The sequence below is a fragment of the Anomalospiza imberbis genome, chromosome 1 (assembly GCF_031753505.1).
Source record: "Anomalospiza imberbis isolate Cuckoo-Finch-1a 21T00152 chromosome 1, ASM3175350v1, whole genome shotgun sequence".
NCBI lineage: Eukaryota > Metazoa > Chordata > Aves > Passeriformes > Viduidae > Anomalospiza > Anomalospiza imberbis.
Window position 1 is genome coordinate 51,608,486 of NC_089681.1, and position 18,825 is coordinate 51,627,310.

Here is an 18,825-nt window from a genome sequence, read left to right on the forward strand (position 1 = left end):
TTGGAATACTAGGAAAGGGTGAGATCATCATGTCTATAAGAAATTATTAGCTATTATTAAAATAATTCATTTTGACAAATTATAGACAAGCCATGATTTGGAGGTTGGGGGCACTTCCCTCTCTCTAATTTTGAAACAGCAAGGGTGTGGGTGTTTTCAGTATGCAAGTTGATCATAGCTTGGTTGTCCTCAAGTCTTGGTTACTGTAGGTAGGAACATGGTGAGCTGCTGTGCAGGTGCTGTCTAGCTGCAAGGAGCCTGTGCTTTCTTTCCCTTCTTCTGCAGTAATCCTTTGCTATAGTTCACTGGGTAAAAGTCCCCAGAGCAACAGATCTTCAGCATTGTCTGAGATGTCAAGGTGTTTCAGCTGTTCTTTTTATTTGAGGTTTGTGCAGGTGTTAGGTGTCTCTTGCTTTTCTTCATTCTTTGGGGTGGAAATTCATGCTCCCTGCTGACCTTGTGACTTGATCAGCTGGGGACCTTAATCTCACCCTCTGTGAATTTATTAGCTTTCTGTGCAAGCTTGAGAAATGCTCTGTTCAAATAAAATTGTCGGGTTTGAGGTACAGCAGAATATTACTCTGGGAAGGTAGTGGTGAGCCCATGGACTGTCTGTGTCTTTTTACACTCCACCTTCCCCTTAATAGTTCTACTTTTCTGTATGTGTTTTGCAAGCTAAAATGTCAAGGAGTACCAATGTTTTTCTTGGCACCCAGAGGACCATGATGGCTTTCTTGTGGCAAAGTCAGTTTTTCAGTGTGTAGTGTGTGAGTCCCTTTTCCTATTTCCTGGCTTTTCTGTAGTAATCACTGAGTGTGGGCAGTTGATCAGAGAGCATTTGGTTCTTTCACAGAGATGACAGCTCAGTCTTTCAAATATAAATATTTCTGCCTGTCTATTACCATCTCTTTGTGTGTTCTTCTCCCACCCAGAGGATTATTCAAAATTGTCTGTGAACTCAGAATACTACAGACATTAAAGCTTGGGACAGATGTTGTGTAAGAAAGCAAGCCCCGTGCCACAAACTGAAGTCTGTGTGCAGTTTCTTCCAACAGGCTTGCACAATTGGTGACTTCTTAGAGGAAAGGGGCTTTTAATAAGCAGGCTAAATGAGTTTTTGTGTGAAGCCTCTGTGTTTGCTTGGCAGTAGTTGCAGGAGGTACTGCTATATTACCACTTATCCATAGGAATAAAAGCATACACTGAAAACTGAATATCTGTGTTTACAAATCAGTGGTCACCAGTCATTCTCAAAAACACAGTTTCTTTGCACCCTGTTTAAATTGCTAGAAACTCCATAAGCTGTTGCAGCTTTAACTTAACTAGGTGGAAGGTCCTGGATCTCCTTTTTAATGGAAACACAGGCACCTAGAAATGACTGAGCTAGAACTTCTTCCTCAGTATTCAGAACTTCTTCCTCGGTATTGGGCATACAGGCAGGAAAACAAATTGTATTTGTTGAACTGATTTACCATGTTTAGACCAGCTAATGAAATTGCCTGAGAGACTAGTGCAGTTGGTCCTCTTTAAAACTGGAAAAAACTATTGATCACAAAATATGTAATGATTAACCTGTTACCACACTGTTAATATACACACTCAAAGCAACCTACTTTTGTCATTTTTTGAATATTACCTTACAAAGTGATGGGCTGGGCATGACTGTTTAGTGTTTCTTCTTTTCTGTGTTCTCTTGCAGATGGAGTATTATAAATGTTGATTGGTCATTTAGTCTCCAAATCAAACTATTTTTTAACTACATGATTAGACTCTACTTAGACTCTAGTGACAGATGGTATGAAATAAATATTAGCACAAACTCAGTCTTGCATTTTGTGTTATTACACTGAATGATTTTATTAACAGAATAACAGAAGTCAGAGCTCTGCTAACATCTTTAGGGGGTTTTTTTTGGGTTTTTTTTGTCAGTTCATTATTATTCCAGAACACAGAAAGTCTTAAAAGTTCTTCTGTAAGCTTATGGAGGCAGTTGAGGACCTTTATCGCCACCTTGCTTAAAGACTAAATATTCATGTAGAGACATTAAGCTCTTGAGAGTATGTCTTTGCCTTAGTTTATTTTAGATTATTTCCCTGGATCTGATGAAGGATCCTTATGTCTGCTGCAACTGCTTTTGTCTTTCGCAAGCAACATATGAATAAATGCTCCTCAGGTCCATGGCTTCTACACAGAGTGCTCTAGGTAGTGATAATGTCACAAGAGGGGTGATTTCACACTGGTTTATGTTAAGAAAAGCCATTAGCAACATTAGAGACAGAATTAGGGGCTATATTAAAGGCAAAATCCAAAAATGCACTCTGAGGAGGAAAGCTTTACATATTTTCTTCTCTGGTCATCTGCTTTCTATCCTTGAGTAGCTTGCTGGAGATAGAGAGTATTGGAACAACTCTTTCCTTGCCTTATATATTACATTCATAAGGCTGGAAAGCATCAGAGGTAGAAAGTACTTTTTGCCATCCTCTCTGGGCTTCAGAATGTATTCAGTGCAACAAACCCCAAATAACCCTTACACATTTCCAAGTGTTCTGTGGTAGATCTTAAGAAGTTCCATTGTTTGATGACAGCAGAAATGAGCTTATGTGTAAAGACATTTCCTATGGTTTCTCTTCTCTTTCCAAGCCTTTTGTATTACTCCTACTGAAGAGGTATCTGGCTATCAAACCTTTCAAGCTCTGTTAGCCAGATCACTTTCTTAGCTGGTTCGTGGAATTGTCTTCCTCTTGTCTGTTTCCTTCATTATTCTCTGCAACAAACAACTAACTGAGAGAAACCAACTTTCTGTGGTACTCTGTACTCTTCAGTAACCTACTAATCTGGGTTCTTACTACTAGTTTAATAATGAAGGGAAAATGGGCCTTTCATTAGTGTTACTGTCTTTCATGTGTGGATAATGCTAATCTATTCATCTTTTGACTTCTAGAAGAAATAGGTGTCTTGACACCCCTTTTACCTTTTTTAAGCAAATATAAAAAAATCTTGGTTTTTGTCTTGAAGATAACTGGTTCTTTACTTTCCAGTCCCTTTGATTTTCCAGATGACACAGTAAAACTTCAATGAAAGTCAACTGCGGTACTCACTGTAGTTTTACAGCCCTAAATAGTTATGCTTGTCTGCGAACAAGTATTCTGCTTGTTCTCTGTTTCCACTCCATCTGTTCCCTTGCTATGTCTTTTCCCCCAAAGAAAGATTATTTCTGTAAAGGAGCTGACAGATGATTTTGTTGTTATTTTTTTTGAGATTTGGTGATGGCCAAGAGGTGGCAATAAAACTTGTTGCATGTCTTCACAATTTAGCCAGGACAAAAACCTGTTATCCATTTGGGAACCCATGAGTAAGCCAAGATTGCTTTCTGTCCTGCATCTACTGCTTTAGATTCTTCTTATGAGTGGTAGCACTCCAGCTTCCTGCTTTACCTGTCCTGAATCCTGCTATGAAGGACTGTGAGTAGGTGTTGGCCCTTTATCTATCTGTTCTTAGCCTGTGAAGGGCCTTTGTGTGTGCTTTAAGTCATGTTCTTTCTGGCAGTGCTGCAGATAAGTTGAGTATTTTCTTGGTTTTAGATTGACAAATTATCATTAGTTTATGAATATTTAAATAGAAATTACTGAGATTCTAGTAATAATATATGGCAAAGTTATGAAATCTCTTGTCTTGGAGATCTGTAGGTTTCCAGAGGGAAAGTAGTTTCCTGTGGAAGGAGTTGAAAATTGTTTGGCAGTATGTTTGCTTATCTTACCTTTGTCAAAATGCTGATAAAGAGGCTTTTAAGTTTTATTCTGTAGACTCTGTAGTCTTTCTTAATTGAAAAGTATTTATTTAGCAACATCTTTAAGTAATAACCTGTAGATCAAACCGGACGTTTACAGCTCCACTTCTCCATGTAGTTTAAAGAGTGTATCATATTAAGCCAAACTGTGCAGGTGTTTCCTTTGAACCCATCCTAAAAAAGACTCAAGAGGAAGCACCTGTGAACATTCAAGTTTATAGACTTGTAGATTAAAAGGGAGGACTAATGGATTTTGCACTAAGTGTCTTTGGCTCCTAGGAGTTCTTGGGCTAGCATATTCTTTTATTTCCCTGGAATAGAATTCCTCTTTGTAGAATCAAGGATCTCCTTTATTTTGAGAGATTATTGAGAATAAAGGGCAATCCCTTCAGGCACTTTGGGAACTTACCTGTGTCTGATTCTGAGAGGTGAGGTTGTTTTTCCATGTAAATGGTTTATTTTGATACCTAGGTCTTTCCCTCAGTAGGAATATGATGTTTGCATTCTACACAGTTGTCCTGATACAATTTGAGTATGACACTCATACTCACAAGATGCACTGGTTCTTCTGGCCAGCTATGTGAGGATTTGTTAGAATAAATGCTGTCCTAACTATGTAGCATAAGTTTCTGGAGAATGTAGAAGACACAAACCTTGTGTTATGCTGAACATGTCAGCAGGAGGAGAGAGCAGACTGTAGCCATCCTGCTGCTGAGGTAAAGAACATCTGCATTTCTGATTCATGGGACAGAATCATGGACTAGCTGAGGCCAGAAGGCACCTCTGACCCCCCATCTGACCCTGCCATCTAGTCCCCCCCAGGCTCCCTGCACGCTCAGCTAGAGCAGTGTGTTTATGGCCGTGACCAGTTCAACCCGGAATTTGGCCCAATAGTGCAAGGAAAATATTATGTTCTAATTTTAGTTATTCTGTTGAGATTCCTTGCTGAATTTATGGCTGAAGGCTTGATAAATTTTCAGCTGTTGTAGTTAATGTGTTTTTCCTGACTAATTTAATTTTTAATAGTCAGAGGATGCATTCTTCTTGTACTGCCTGTGTGTGGTAGTCTTGTAAAGCTGTGGTACATTCTACCAAGTTCTGCTATACAGATTCTTAATTAAGTCATTTTTTAAAAATTTAAATTACTAATTAGCTGTTTGCATAAGTAAGACTTCTTTGGACTTCATTTTGCCTGTTAAAAATGCAGTTTCTGATATTTCTTTTTAAAGAAAGACAAATCCATCTATGTCTTCTGTACATTACTTGTGCTATAACTTAATGGAAAAAGTGTCTTCCGGTGCTTGACTCTGAATAAGCTTGTGAGTGAGAAACTGAAAGTGAAACAATCTTATTTTCTGTTGCCAAAGGAGAAATACGAAAAGTAGCTGAAGTATAATTAGCAATAAGAGAATGTATTCAGAAATTGTTATTTTAATATTGAGAACATCTGCAAATGAACTTAGTCCTTTTTTTGATCCTTTGGAATTCTTTAAAGAAGAAAAACAATTTTATTCAAGCTGTTCTATTTGTTTTTATCCAATGATTCCTTGCAGAGCAGCCAGCCTGTGTATGAACAATAATGGTAGTATCCTCCATGAAAAGACAAAGGGTTAATCTGAGACTAGAGAAATGCACTTGAGAATAATACAATACTGACAAGTGTCCTTCAGATTGATCTTGAATTCTGGCAGCAGTTCAGTTCCTTACTGGCCCACATGAAGGAATGCTGTAGAAATAGTATAAGTGGTTCAGAAGGAATTATGCCCCTTGTCACTACGTGGGAGCCAGTCCTGCCACACTGAAATGAGGACTGATGTCTGACTTCTGAAAGGAAGATTTGTCACCATTCTGGGAGAGGCAGTGTTTGTTTGTTGATAATGCCAGGAGATAATCAGAGATAACCCTATTCCTAAACATTAATTTCTTTTTTACATCTTATCCTTCCTATTTTGTGGTAGGGAATATGTGTCTATATGCATAAAGAGAGGCTTCAACACAAGTCTCTCCGACTCAGGGAGGAGTTTCTGCTTTTAAATAATTCCTAACCATTCTTTAATGAAAATCACGTGTATGTTATGCAAGTTCCACAAACTTCCAGCATTTGTACTTTAAGCTGTTTAGTTTAAAATAGATTTTTTCATAAAATGTAAATGCTTTCCATGCAGCACTTTTCTTGGTTACTGAGAGGAAATTAATGATTGAATGAATAGTGGTAATTGAATGGTCTGCCTTTTTTGGTGAGATAATACTGGCTTATTGATAAAGATTCTGCCATTCCTGTGTAATCTGGGATGCCATTGTGATATCAAAACGTCCTACTGTTTTATGCTTTTCTAGAAAAAGTCGCCTTTTTCCAAGCCTGTTGTAAAAGTTAATAATTACTTAAGGCTATGGTTTTGCAAGTTCATTTGTAATATATGTATCCAGTCTACATGCTTCACTACTAAGGAAGCCCACAGCCCTTCAAAAATTTCTCTGAAATAATGGAGAATTTCATAGTCTCAAACTGGTAGAACTGCTGTTCTGAAAATTTGTCCTGAATATAGACATCTGTACTATTTCTGTATAAATCAGAGAGTACTTATTGTAAAGAGAGTTCCTTTACTTATCGTAAAGACCCTGTGTGTTCCTTTTACTAAACAATTAATATTTAGGATTTCAGACTTCTGTCCAAAAATTAAAAAAAGAAATAATGCTATTTGATCTTACTTTCTTGTTCGTTCAGGTACCTTCTCATCAGTGCTTTCCTTTTTCAACTCTCTGTTTATATAAGATCTTTTTTAGGGATCCGTGTTGCAAAGCACTGTCTTCCCTGCTCACATGTTTTCAGGGTTGTGCTATCCTGTCTGTTCAGGCTGTGTTTGTCAATGTTTTTTTTTTTCACTCTACATAATATTATGTAAACAGATTAATTAATTCCTAAGGCTTTTTCTCTTTTTTTCTTTTTTTTTTAAGTAAGGAAGGAGTTCAGCATCCTAGAAGGGAGCTGTACAAGAGTTATCTAGGAAAAGGATTCATCTCTTCCCTCCTTATTTTGCTTTCTACCTTTTCTCAGCACCTTAAAGGGCTTTGTTGGAGGTGTCTTGGTGTCTTCTTTTGGATTGGTTTTGATACAGATGGGTTTATGCAGGTTTAGGATCTATGAATCTAAATAATTACTTGAGAGTGTCCTATCCTTTGAAAACTACCTTTTGGGATACTTGGTCTTCAATACTCCTGTGAGATGTTAAAGACTATCACATTTTTTTTTTTTTTTTTAATCCATGTGGAAGAATTTTAAAGGTCATTTATAGATATTTGAGATCCTTCTTCTTTTCCTCTGTCATGCTCTGCTAGCAATTTTTAGGTCTTACATGCCAAACAATATTCAGTTGGTTGACATAGCACCTGCAAGGATATTTTGACAAAATGTTAGTTTTTATGCATTTTTGCAGTGTCTTGGAAAGACATAAACAGTAATTAATTCCATATGAGTTTAGAAGTGTGATACCAACAAACTGCTTTGATTTTTTTTTTTCTTCCCCCCCCCCACATTATCTTGATGAGTGGAGTGACATCTGCAGTGGGAGGATCTCAGAATCTGTTTGAGACTGGAAACTTCAGAGAAAGCAGAGAAAGGAAATGGGAGGAGTGTGTCGCAAAAGAAGTGAAACGAGTGCTTCTTGTCCGTATTTGCATGACTTCTTGGTGTGTTCTACTTCTTGCTGTGTGGTTAACCTTTACCTTCTGCTCTGTATTAGAGCAGCACTGCTCTTTTGCCCTGCTGCACACGGCAGAATTGCATTATGAGTTGATGGGTTTTTGGATGATATTCCACTTTAAATGACAAACTGTACAAATGTCTGGGGTTAAATGCATTTGTGCAGTCTAGGTTACTGCTCTAAGAAGAGTCCTGTGGCAGAAGCTGAAGTAAGTTCTCTAACTTACGAGGTTACAGGAAGAGAGGGTCCCATGTTGAAGGAAGTTGAACACTGACCCTGAAAATTCCCTGTTTTCAGTTTGTTTTGGATTTTGTGTGAGCTATGGGCTTTTTATGAGCACATGCTGTTTTCCTCACATGGGGATATCTGCTTTGAGACTGTTTGACCTTTTTCATTCTGCAGAAAGAGTTGTTGCTTGCAGAAGCTGAAAATTAAGTCAGTAGTAGCTATGGTCTAACCAAGTATTAACTACTATCTAATGCAAAATAATCTCAAAAATAAAGTCTTAGATGTTACAAGTGTGGCAGATTGGTCAAACTCCTCACTTCATTTTGTCTTCCCTTCATTATTTCTGTCAACCTAATTTGCCATCTGTAAAATGAGGGAAATAATGCATTTTCATCTTCCAGCAATATTGTGAAAAGAAATTAATATTTGTGAAGGGAGATGGAGCACTCCTGATTTTGATTTATGAATGGTAATATCTTTGGAGTTGTCTGGGATAGGTGCTGCTTTTTATTTAGGATATTGGTATTGGGTTTTTTTTTAAAGGTATGGTAGATGTTTTCTTCCTTTTAAGAATGTAGAAATCAAGACAAGCTGAAATAGTAGGAATCGTGTTAAGAGTGAGAGATAGATTACCTTTCTCTAGGAGCAGCTTTAGCCACTTGCTGCAGCTGTTTGTGATCGTTGGTTCCTCAGAACTTCACCAGGTTGTCAGCATGTTGGTTTCATTCTGATAGGTAGATTTTGGAATTTTAGTTGAGAATTTGTGAAGCAGGAAATGCCCAATTTACTCCAGTAAAAGTTTCAGTCCTTACTTAGTTGATATTTAATCTGTAGTTGCAAGAAAACCTTTGGGAAGATGTGCAGGGGTATTCCTAAAGACAAGCTGTGATATGAAAGAGGAGTCGTCTCTTGCTCAGATACAGCTGTTACTGCAGCATGATCTCTCTAATGAACCGTATGTATGAGCCCACAGTACCTTTAAATCTGAAGTCAGTCCATGTAACGCATCTCTAAGACATATTGGGGTGTGGTGTTTTCAATCAGTGAATAGGATTTTGTAAATTGAATCTTGGGCCAAAGTTTTTTCTTCTTCCACAATGTGCTGCTTGTGAAGTGCCGCTACATGATTTACAGGTGCCTACAGTTAGGAAATTTTGTACTTTCCATACTTCTTTTGTGTTTTCCTGCTAAGTAACAAACTCAGCCTGGTCCTGTAAAGTTCAGCTGAAGTTGAAAATGTCTGACTGACTAGATAACTGAGAGACTTAAATGGACCTCTAAATGTCTCTTCCCCTCAACTATTCTTTAATTCTATGTACAATGAAGTTCTTGTATTCTCTGATAAATATGTGTTTAGTTAAAATAAAAGAGGGGAAAAAATCTTACTAAAGGTTGATTAGAAAGCTATAGATTCAGTCACACTCTTTATTAGAGAATATTTGTTATAAAGAATTTAACAAGTCTAGCTGCTACTACTACCACAGAAATCAATTGAAGAGTGTTGTGAAATCTGTGGAACTTGACACTTGAAACCAAGCACAGGTAAACTCAGGCTCTTAAAATAGGGATTATCTGTAGGAGCCCAAGAAACTATATAGGCAAGTGCAACAAAACCGCTGCAAAGATTTTGTTTTCTGCATAGGAAAGAGTTGTATGTCCTCTCATTTTTTTTCTCTTCCTAGTAGAAATTCCTAGACTATGAGATACATTCCTTATTTTGGTAGGAAGTAGTGGTGAGTTCCAGCTGAAGTATTGGAAAATCTTTCTTGCTGCCTGAGTGTTGGCTGTTTTTTAGGGACTTCATCCTATCCCTGTATAGTGTAGTCTGGCATGTGATGAGTAGGTACTTCAGAGTATATTAAAAGCTGTTCTGGAGATTGTGAGTAGTCACTGCCCATGCCTGTTCTACTGTTACATTTTATTTTACAAAGGACACCTTCATAAAATGGAGTTCAAATAAGTAGTTTATTTTGCTTATTTCAGAAAGATTTGTACAATTCATAGGTTTGAGTCTCGGTATCTCAACATTTCAAATTAAAATGTAGGAATGCTCTCTAATAGGACAATGAGTCTGTTCCATCTGTTAGCTAGTATTTGAGGAGTCTCCAAAATATATATATATATATATATATATATATACACACAACTTAGCTCATGGCACATATTTCTGAAATGTATGTTTATTAGGCTGATGCTTAGTTTTCTTCAATATTTTTAATATATTCCCTAAAATCTGGTAGGGCAAACTGCTACAGGGAAGAGGTTTCTAAGATTGCACAATAGGTATAGCAAAAGAGTAGAACTAATCCCAGCATTGCATGTTCTAACCACAAAGTTGTGTCAAGTATTGTGCAAATCTTGAAGAAAAAATGTAATAAAAAAGAATTTCTCACTTCTGAACCAAGAATGTTTTGTCATATTTTTATCGTCAAATGCTGTAAAATCTGCCAAATTTGTGACTCATGTCCGTGCTGGGTACTGTATTTGCACTTAATACAGCAACAGACTGTTGCCTTAGGCACATTAGTTTGAGACTGTGTTGGAGCTTAGTTCTTTCATCATAACCCTGACACCGGAATGTGCATGCACTGAACCATCGCAGTTGTGTGAAAAGACCTTGTGAATATTTTCCAAATAAAAATGTTCATGTCACCTTTCATCTGCAAAAGCCACTGCATGTATCATTCAGACAGTGTTCTCTCTACAATACTAAATTGCTGTGCTACCTAAAGCCAGTAGTGGTTAGTAATTTATTTGCTGGTTAGTGCCAGAGAACTGAATTGTGAGTACAAATGAGACACCATGGAGCGCAGGGCAAAAAGAGCCTGGTAAAATGTTCTGTTAATTGTATTTGAAGGTATTATAGTGTGTACCACATACAGGAAGTGGTGATGGTAAAAATACAATCTCAAATAGTACAGTGTACACAAATAGCCTTTTATTTAATCTTTTCTTATGCAGAATGTGTTTTCCTTTGAGCTTGTCAAGAATAATATGGTTCTAGCCTGCAGCAGGAGGCAGGCTTGCCAGTAGGGATGTATTGCAGTGTATATTTAGTCCATTATAGCTGCATATATCTAATGTATTATCAGCTTTTTAGGAAAAATGTTTTACTGTCTAGATTTTGTACCTATTCAACTTTGATTTCAGCACCCAAGGAGTAAAAATGTTCCCTAGTACTACTTAGCAGTAATATGTGCTGGACTACAGCAGCACCCTCAGTTGCTAAATGACTGAGAGGAAGTCTTTTTTGGAGGGATCCGTGTAACACAAGAACCTTAAACTATTTCTGCTCAAATAAAGCCTTTAATGACCTTTTCTGTGTCTTCATTGTAAAGATCAAGTAAACTGCTCTAATGATTATAGAATAGCTGTGTTGAAGTAGTTTTCTTCAATTAAGACCTTGGTACAAATATTTTTCTGGCTGCAGTCACTGAAATTTTGACCTTTCAGAACACTGTTTTGTATAATGTTCTGATGAGATTTTGAAGTGCTTGCTCTCGGCAGTTTCCCATCCTTTACCATCATTTTGACATTTTCATGAGACATCAGCCATGTTTGAGACTTCATTTCTGCAAGTGTGTCTGTCCAAGGAGGTAGTGGAAAATGGACCACAGGGATAAGCTGGTCATTCTCAGTTTAAACAAGAAGGATATAGAACACTCATGCGTTTTTGCAAGGCATAGGAATGACAAGACTAAAGGCTTCTGGTTTGTGTTCTGTAACACGGAATAAAAGTATTCTGTGGAAAAAATATTTGTGTGTTGATCATGGAGTCCCCTGTGCTTTCCTCCCAGAGACAATCCCTTCTCAGCATTGTCCTCTCAAGTCTCTCTCTCCACTGCGTCCTTGTCACAGTCACATTTTGTCATTTGGCTATTCTGAAGCTTTAGACATATTTCTGTGTGGGAGATACCAGGTTAAAATACAGACAGATGTTCTTTTTGTAGACGTGGTGTTTAAACTGCAACCAAGAAAAGCCTGGCCCTGTGCTACTGGACTTCACTGCCCTCTTAATGTGTGTTGTGACCTGAATGGTCTCTTTCCTCACAGTACCAAATTGCTGGTCTTGTGCCTCTTAGCACATCCCCAGCTTCTAACAGAAATATCTTGAATAATCTCTTGTTCTGTCTCAAGCCCTTTTTTCTTACTGGACACTGTAGGTGAAAAGGTAGATGCTGATCTGATTACATGTTCATTTACCAGGAGCCATTTCATTGTGTAGCAGTTGACTCTGGTTGAGTAACTGTATAGAAGGACTGAGTTCCATAAGAAAAAAATAATTGGCAGTGCTGTTAGATCTCCCATAACACATTTCGTTTAGCATTAATAATTAGTTAACCTCTCTTTTGGAAAGAAATCACTTCTCTGAGCTGTTTGCTGAAGGATGCTTTTGTTGTGAAATAAAATACTGAAGTCATTTGCACTTTCCTGTTAAGAAGAAAAAAGAACACAGAGTGTTAAACTTAGTTAAATGAACATCTTTTTGCTAAAACTCTTCTTCTTACAGGATCTGAAAATACCAGTTTTCTCTAGCTTTTTGGTCCTTTGTACTATACCCATTCCCTTTCTCCCAGTGTGTTAACCTCATCTGTGTTTGACACACGCCCACCAGAATGCAGATAACATTTGGTATGGCTAGGCGTGAGCTACCTACATACTTCTTAATTAGCCAGTGTGTGCATACGGGTTGGCCAGCTGGCTTTCTCTGAGCAGAATATGTAATGTTGGCTTTTGCCTGCCTTTCCCTCAGCTCATCTGTTCTTAGCCATCTCTCTTGTACTTATCCACTAATTTTATTTTTTCCTTTGGTAGACTCTTAATAGCTTTGAGATCTAGATCATACCAGTCATTTCAAAATAAACTTGGAAGGGACAAATTTCTAGGGCTGGGAAGGAAGAGATTGCTAAGAGAAAATCAGGTCTATCTTAGTTTAAATCAGTGACTATCCTGTCTTCTCACTGTAGTTTAGTTTGCTATGTGTAGTGTTTTCAGAGCTTGATTCCTCCTGGTTTAAGCTGAGATGTGTTTAGGAATTTGTTGAATGTGCTCCAAATTTTAATATGCATTTAGTACATAGAACTGCACTAGAACAGAGCAAATCTGCTAAATGTGACTATTGTAAATTTGGATTTTTGTTACCAGCTATTCCACTCTACAGGTCTGCTCTTGATAATTCTTTACTTCTTGCTAATTTAGATGTAGCCATAGTTGTCATTTTCAGTAGTTTAATTTTATTATAACATTCTGAAGCATTCCTGTCAACTATTTATAGAAGAAATTTGTTATAGTTGATTCACTGTTTCCCAGTCTGGAGTAAATCCTTATTGAAAGAGAAGGATTTTTTTGTTTGGTTGGTTTTTTTTGTTTTGTTTTTTCTTTTTCCCTGCAGATGAAGTAAGATATGGGAAATACAGGAAAGCAGAGGTAGTTGAGAAGATTGCCTTACTCTGGTCCCCTGCTTTTCAAATGCAGATGCTTTCTAGAGCAGGAGGGTATATGCAGTATCTTGGAAATTAACTCATCAATTACTGGTATTCTCATAGAAGGATAATGTTGTGCCCCCTTGCTTTGATGTAGTACTAGCAGGCAACTATCCTTCAAGATCTGCTGTACAACAGGGCTACCAAAGAAAACCTTCCCAAAGTATCCTGTAACATTTCCCTGTGGGTGTTAAAGGGAAGACACTAAACCAGAAAGGAAACAAGTAGTTCAGTGAGCACCAGAACTGACGATGCTTAATTTCTTATCAGTTTGTGTGGTTGACTGACTCTGGTAATGTGCAGGTCTTAACTGAAACTTCCCCTCCATAACTAAGAGAAAAAAGGAAAGTGGTTTGCAAAGGCCATCTCATGAAGTTTTCTTACAGGCAGTATGTCATGAAGCTCATATTGAAGCCTTCCCATACGAAAAATGGTGATGGATTATTGTTGTTGTTATTATTATCAAGTGGCCACCTTTTCCCATGAAATTTGTGAGTGCTTAATATATTTGAAAATGTCTACAGCTGTCAGATTAAAAGAAAATCATCTACAGGCTTGGAAGTCATTAGTGAATCATATATCTGCATCTAACACAAACACATGGCCCTTAATTTCTCAGAAGAACGGACTGAAAGATGTAAAGGAGTGAATGACAGTGGCAGCAGCACCGTTGTAGTACTGCTTGAATTCCCCTTTTTTTTTTACATAGGTAAAGACAAGCTTTTTCATAAGTGCTAGATGTCAGCTTATGCAAATTAATATAGTAATTTGTTGGCATTGGAGATTTATTATATCACTAATTTTCTGTAGCTAATTATATCTGAAATTGTGGTGGTTGGTGGGATTTTTTTTTGCTTTTTTTTTTTTTTTAATGTGAAATAATCCTAGTGTTTTATGTCACTGCCCATAGATCTGTCTAAATGCTTACCTTTGTTACTTCAAGGAGAAAATAGAATTTTTAGTTCCTTAGCTGAAAAATGGCTGAGAGAAGAGTTCAACAGTATTTCCAGCAGTATGACTCATGACTGATAATGAATGTGCAGGAAAGATGTCCAAACATAAAATAAGAAGATCTGATTTTGTTACATACAGAGAAGTTTCTTTAGTAGGAAGCAAATTCTGTTTTATTGAAAAGCTTGAAATCACTTTATTTGAGAGAAAGCACAGCTGTGCCTGTGTGTCAGATGAAAAGCGAGGACAGTTCTTGTTATGACAAAGGAAAATAATTTGAATGTAAAGACTTTAACTTTTAATTTAGGGTGATTCAAAATGTGCCATCAGGATTGTCTAATAAACCAATAATTGCATTAAGAAATGGCTGTGAGGAAAACTCAAAACAGGCAGATCTAAGTTTCCCTGGAAGACCATGTTCTACATTTTCACTATGAATGCAAACATTTGTGTTTAGAACTTGAGTTGAAATGGCATTGAACTCCAGAGAAGTGGAAATAAAAGTTGAAATGTCAGTAAAATCACTTCTTCCACAGAAAATTTTATTGTTATACACTGTGTAATCACCAATTGAATTGTTTGCCTAATTTCTGGCCAGGATACTTATGTTTTAATAATTTTTTTTAATATTTACCTCTTATGAAAAGTGTTTTTTCTCAAATATGTGATGCATTTACATCTGCTTTTAATTTTGCACAGCCATTGTGCAACAGCAATCTGGTACTTGAAACACTTTATGGAAATAGTGCTGTTTGTTAGTCTTACGGTGTGGTGGTTCTGCTTTGATAATCCAGTATGTGGCACTCAGTTTTAGTGAACTTCCAAAGCAGTTTTCTTTCCAAAACATATTTGACTTAGGTCAAGAATTTCATGAATTCACGTTTACTTTTGATCACAGAATCAGTGGGTCAGGGTGGAAGGGACCGCAGTGGGCCATCTCAGAGCACATGGCACAGGACTGTGTCCATAGAGTTTTTGAATACCTCCAGTGAGGGAGACCCCCTGGCCTCTCTGGGTTATCTGTCCCAATGCTCCGTCACCTGCACAGTAAAGTTCTTCTCATGTTCAGGTGGAGCTTCCTGCGCATCCGCTTCTGCCTGTTGATCATTTGGTAAAGAAAACTGAAACATCCTATGCTTTCTGTTTTCATTTACTTCTATTTGTATATTAAGTAAATATATTATTAAAAATACCTTTAATTGAAATCTGTTTTGAAGGTGTGTGCATGATCCTCTTGCCCCTATACAATACTTGATGATAGGTTTTTTTGTTCTATCGCTTTAAAAAATAAACTGTTGCTGGCCAGGTAAGACATGCAGGGAGGCCTTTTGTGAAGGACAACTCCTACTGGTGAGGCAGAGCCTAAGTGAAAAAATTTTACAAAGCTCATTAAGTTTGGCTTCTTGCTGTCATACACAAGGGAATGGCATATGAAACCAGGGAATGGCATATGAAACCAGGAAAGGAAGAGAAGCAAAGCAGGAATGGAGATCATTTTAGGGAGCCAGGTAGCAGTAAGAAAGGAAACAGCAGCATATGCAGTGAGAAACATTCTGATTAAAATAATAAAGAAAAAACTTTGACCCGTTGATTTTTCAAAAATAGTTGTAATCATGATATATACAAATGGGAATTGTTACAAATGAAATTTAGAGAGAGGATTTCAGAGGCTAAATGAGCAAAAGCAGATTTATGACATTTATGACTTGTCACTTTTTAAACCCATGGGAACAGATATTTGCTACTGTGGTAATACGCTATGTTTGGTGTAATCAGCACAGCAGTATTATGTGGAGATAGTAACTTGTTGCTTCTTTTAGGATTAAGGAAAGTTTTTTGTAAATTACGGGAAACTCAGTGTAGTGTTTCTTTCTCTTCTTTGAACTGATAACCATTTTTTGTTCCTGCAGCTGTTATAAAAAGTGACTAAAAACAAACAGCTTATAACCATGTGCTTTGATATTAATTTAAATTGAACAATTACTCTCTGTATCAGTAAGGCTGCATAAATCCTGTTAAGACTTCATAAATGAAGGGAATATGCTAATGTTTCTTGTGTCTTAGGTAAGAGCAGAACAGTGTGAGTTTCACAATATTGTATCTTGTATCATAGTGGAGACAAGATTCTGGTTATAGAATGTGAGATTGTTTCTAATTAATCTCTTCCTGGTTTTTATAAGCTTGTGGTTAGTGTTAAAAAAAACCCCAACAAAACAAAAAACAACACCTCAGGTGTAGGGGAAAGGGGGGAAAACAGCAGACCTTAGTGCAACATTTCCTACTTCTCTGTCTCAGGGATTTAGCTTTTTGAACTTTTCTTCCCCTCCTATTCTGAAAGATTAAGAAAGCAATGTGTTATATTGTTGTATACAACAGTATTAGTCCTAGACAAATATTCAAATTTTCCATGGTTTAAGCTTTGTGGGGATGGATGTGTGGGCAGGATGTAGAAATTTGTTTGAATATCAATGTCTCATGTGTCAGGTATAGTGTGCAAAATGGTTTTCTCAAAGTCATCTGCACCAGATTTGTTGTCAGGTAACTGTGTCAAACCAAAATAGTGGCTATGGTCCTAAAACAGCAACAAATTCTCTACATGATGATCCCAAAATCTTAATGGTAAAGCAACATATAGGAGTGTTGCACCTGAAATGATGACTTGATCAGGCATAAAATTATGACAACTCAGTAAGATTGTGATCATGAAAATACTTGTAACAAAATGCATCAACTCAAAAAGACCCATAAAAAGTCACCAGCTCTAAAGTGCTGTCAAATGCAGTTTTACCTTTTATGTGACCTTTCCTCTCAGCCATTCTTACGAAAAGGGCGGCTCTTCCTGCTGTGGAAGAGGCAAGTTGAACCTCTTCCGTCATGTGAATCTGTAGTGACACTTGTTTGGTATACCATGGAGATGAAACACAACACAGCTCTTGGAGCTTTATATAGATCTCTATCTGTCTCTAGAAGTGGCTTATGTAATTGATTTGGTAGACAGTGGAAATTAAGGTTTCCAGTTCCAGGTTTAAGCTTTAGAAGATTTTTTTTCTAACAGGCATCTCTTGATCCAGAAAGGATCATAAATAGCAAGACTTGACTTTTTTTTTCCATACTAATTTGAATATACAGTATTTCAGTTTCCCAGGCTAGGAAGCTTTATTTCTCTTCCCTGTCTTGCTAGAAATGTTGTTCATCTTTCTAAGCCTTAGGTCGTTTAACACGAAGTGAGATATTGAACCTATGAACCTGTTAAAATACCCAAAAAGGTAAAGCTAGAGGGATGAGGTAGTTTAGCAGCTGACTTGGTGGTTTTTTCATGACACCATCCCCAGCATCAGCTGTGTTAGACCTTTTGGGGTTTTGCCCCAAGGTTTGAGCTGCATGTGAGGAAGATGCTTGAAGCCAGGTGTCAATATTAGTAATCTTTTTTGGGGTACTATTCCGCTCTGCTACCATCTGCAGTAGCATTTGTCCTGAAGTGACACTGCAGTGTGTATATTTATGTAATGTTGTTTGTTTGTTTTTCAGACACAGGATGAACCCACTGATACAAGATACAACTAGCTAAACAGCTATAAAATGCCCAAATTTGGGTCTACGAAAACAGTTCAAGTTGAAAATTCTGACAGCAATAGCACCATGGTGGAAAAAACAACTGCAAGAAAGGTAAAATTTACATTAATCCCCATTTAATTTCAGTAAAATGAAGCATGTTTCGTGATTTTTGTTGCTGTAATTGGAAGAAATAAATATGAATCTGTGTTCTGATATCTTCACTACTGAAAAAAGTTACACATTTTTACATTTATTTAACTGTAAGTTAAACTGTGAGACATAATTTGACTTTTATTGTGATGTGCAAGTTAATTTAAAAGGAGCTGGATGCTTTGGTTTTATTTGATATAAGTTAGTGTATAGTCTCCATATCTTAGCTAATTTGAAGTCTTCATGTACTCACAAGAACAACAGTCCGTATTTTATTTTATTTTACTGTGTATTACTCTCTGTAACAAACACACAAAACAGATGTGAAGGCCTGTGACAGCACAGACCAATGAAAAACACCAGTTTCCAGTATTCCTTTATAACAGAGGGGCTTATTCCTTCTTTGAGGGAGGACTTAAAAGCCAAATTCTGCACAAAGCTTTAGAGTAGCTCCAGTACAAGGGAGTCTCATCTAAAAATTGTACAGTCCATTTTTGAGTGTTGGAGAATGAAGGAATATGGGAAGTCCAATCATGCTGAAAGGTGGTTTGTTGTTTATAAATGTCAAGTATCCCATGATTTTCAGAGTTCTGGAGGCAAGTTTCAAATCACCCAGTTCTCCAGTTTGTCTGCCTAGTACACTTGTACAATAGACCACGCGTTTATCTGTGCTACTAATGAGTAACAGAAGCTGGAGTAATCCTCTGCATTGAGAATGATGAGTGACATGTATATTGCCCTAAGGAGAGAGAATCTGTTTGTTTCCCAGAAATCTATAAAACTGTCTTCTCTAGAAATGGATTTTGTGTTTGTGTGGTCATACTTGTGTCGAAATCTGTATTCCCTGCAAGGCCATTTGATGATGAATGGATATAAGACAGGAGAAGGTTAAAAAACAGGAAAAGATTAGAAGATTCAGCATCTACTTGTAACTTTTTATCTTCCAAAAACATTCATAGAAACCTTTAGA

The 18,825-nt window shown here is 37.1% G+C and overlaps 1 protein-coding gene across 2 annotated transcripts in view; it reads left to right on the top strand.

The window, feature by feature from the left end:
• ANKRD12 (ankyrin repeat domain 12) overlaps nt 1-18,825 on the top strand; it is a 58,026-nt gene that overhangs the window by 155 nt on the left and 39,046 nt on the right. The window contains exon 2 of one of the 2 annotated variants that reach the window (XM_068192116.1): nt 17,679-17,816. In XM_068192116.1, coding sequence (XP_068048217.1) covers nt 17,730-17,816 — 87 coding nt within the window. In that variant the 5' untranslated portion in view covers nt 17,679-17,729. Of the gene's footprint in view, nt 1-17,677; nt 17,817-18,825 lie in introns of those variants that run through there. The other variant, XM_068192124.1, reaches the window with a different exon arrangement.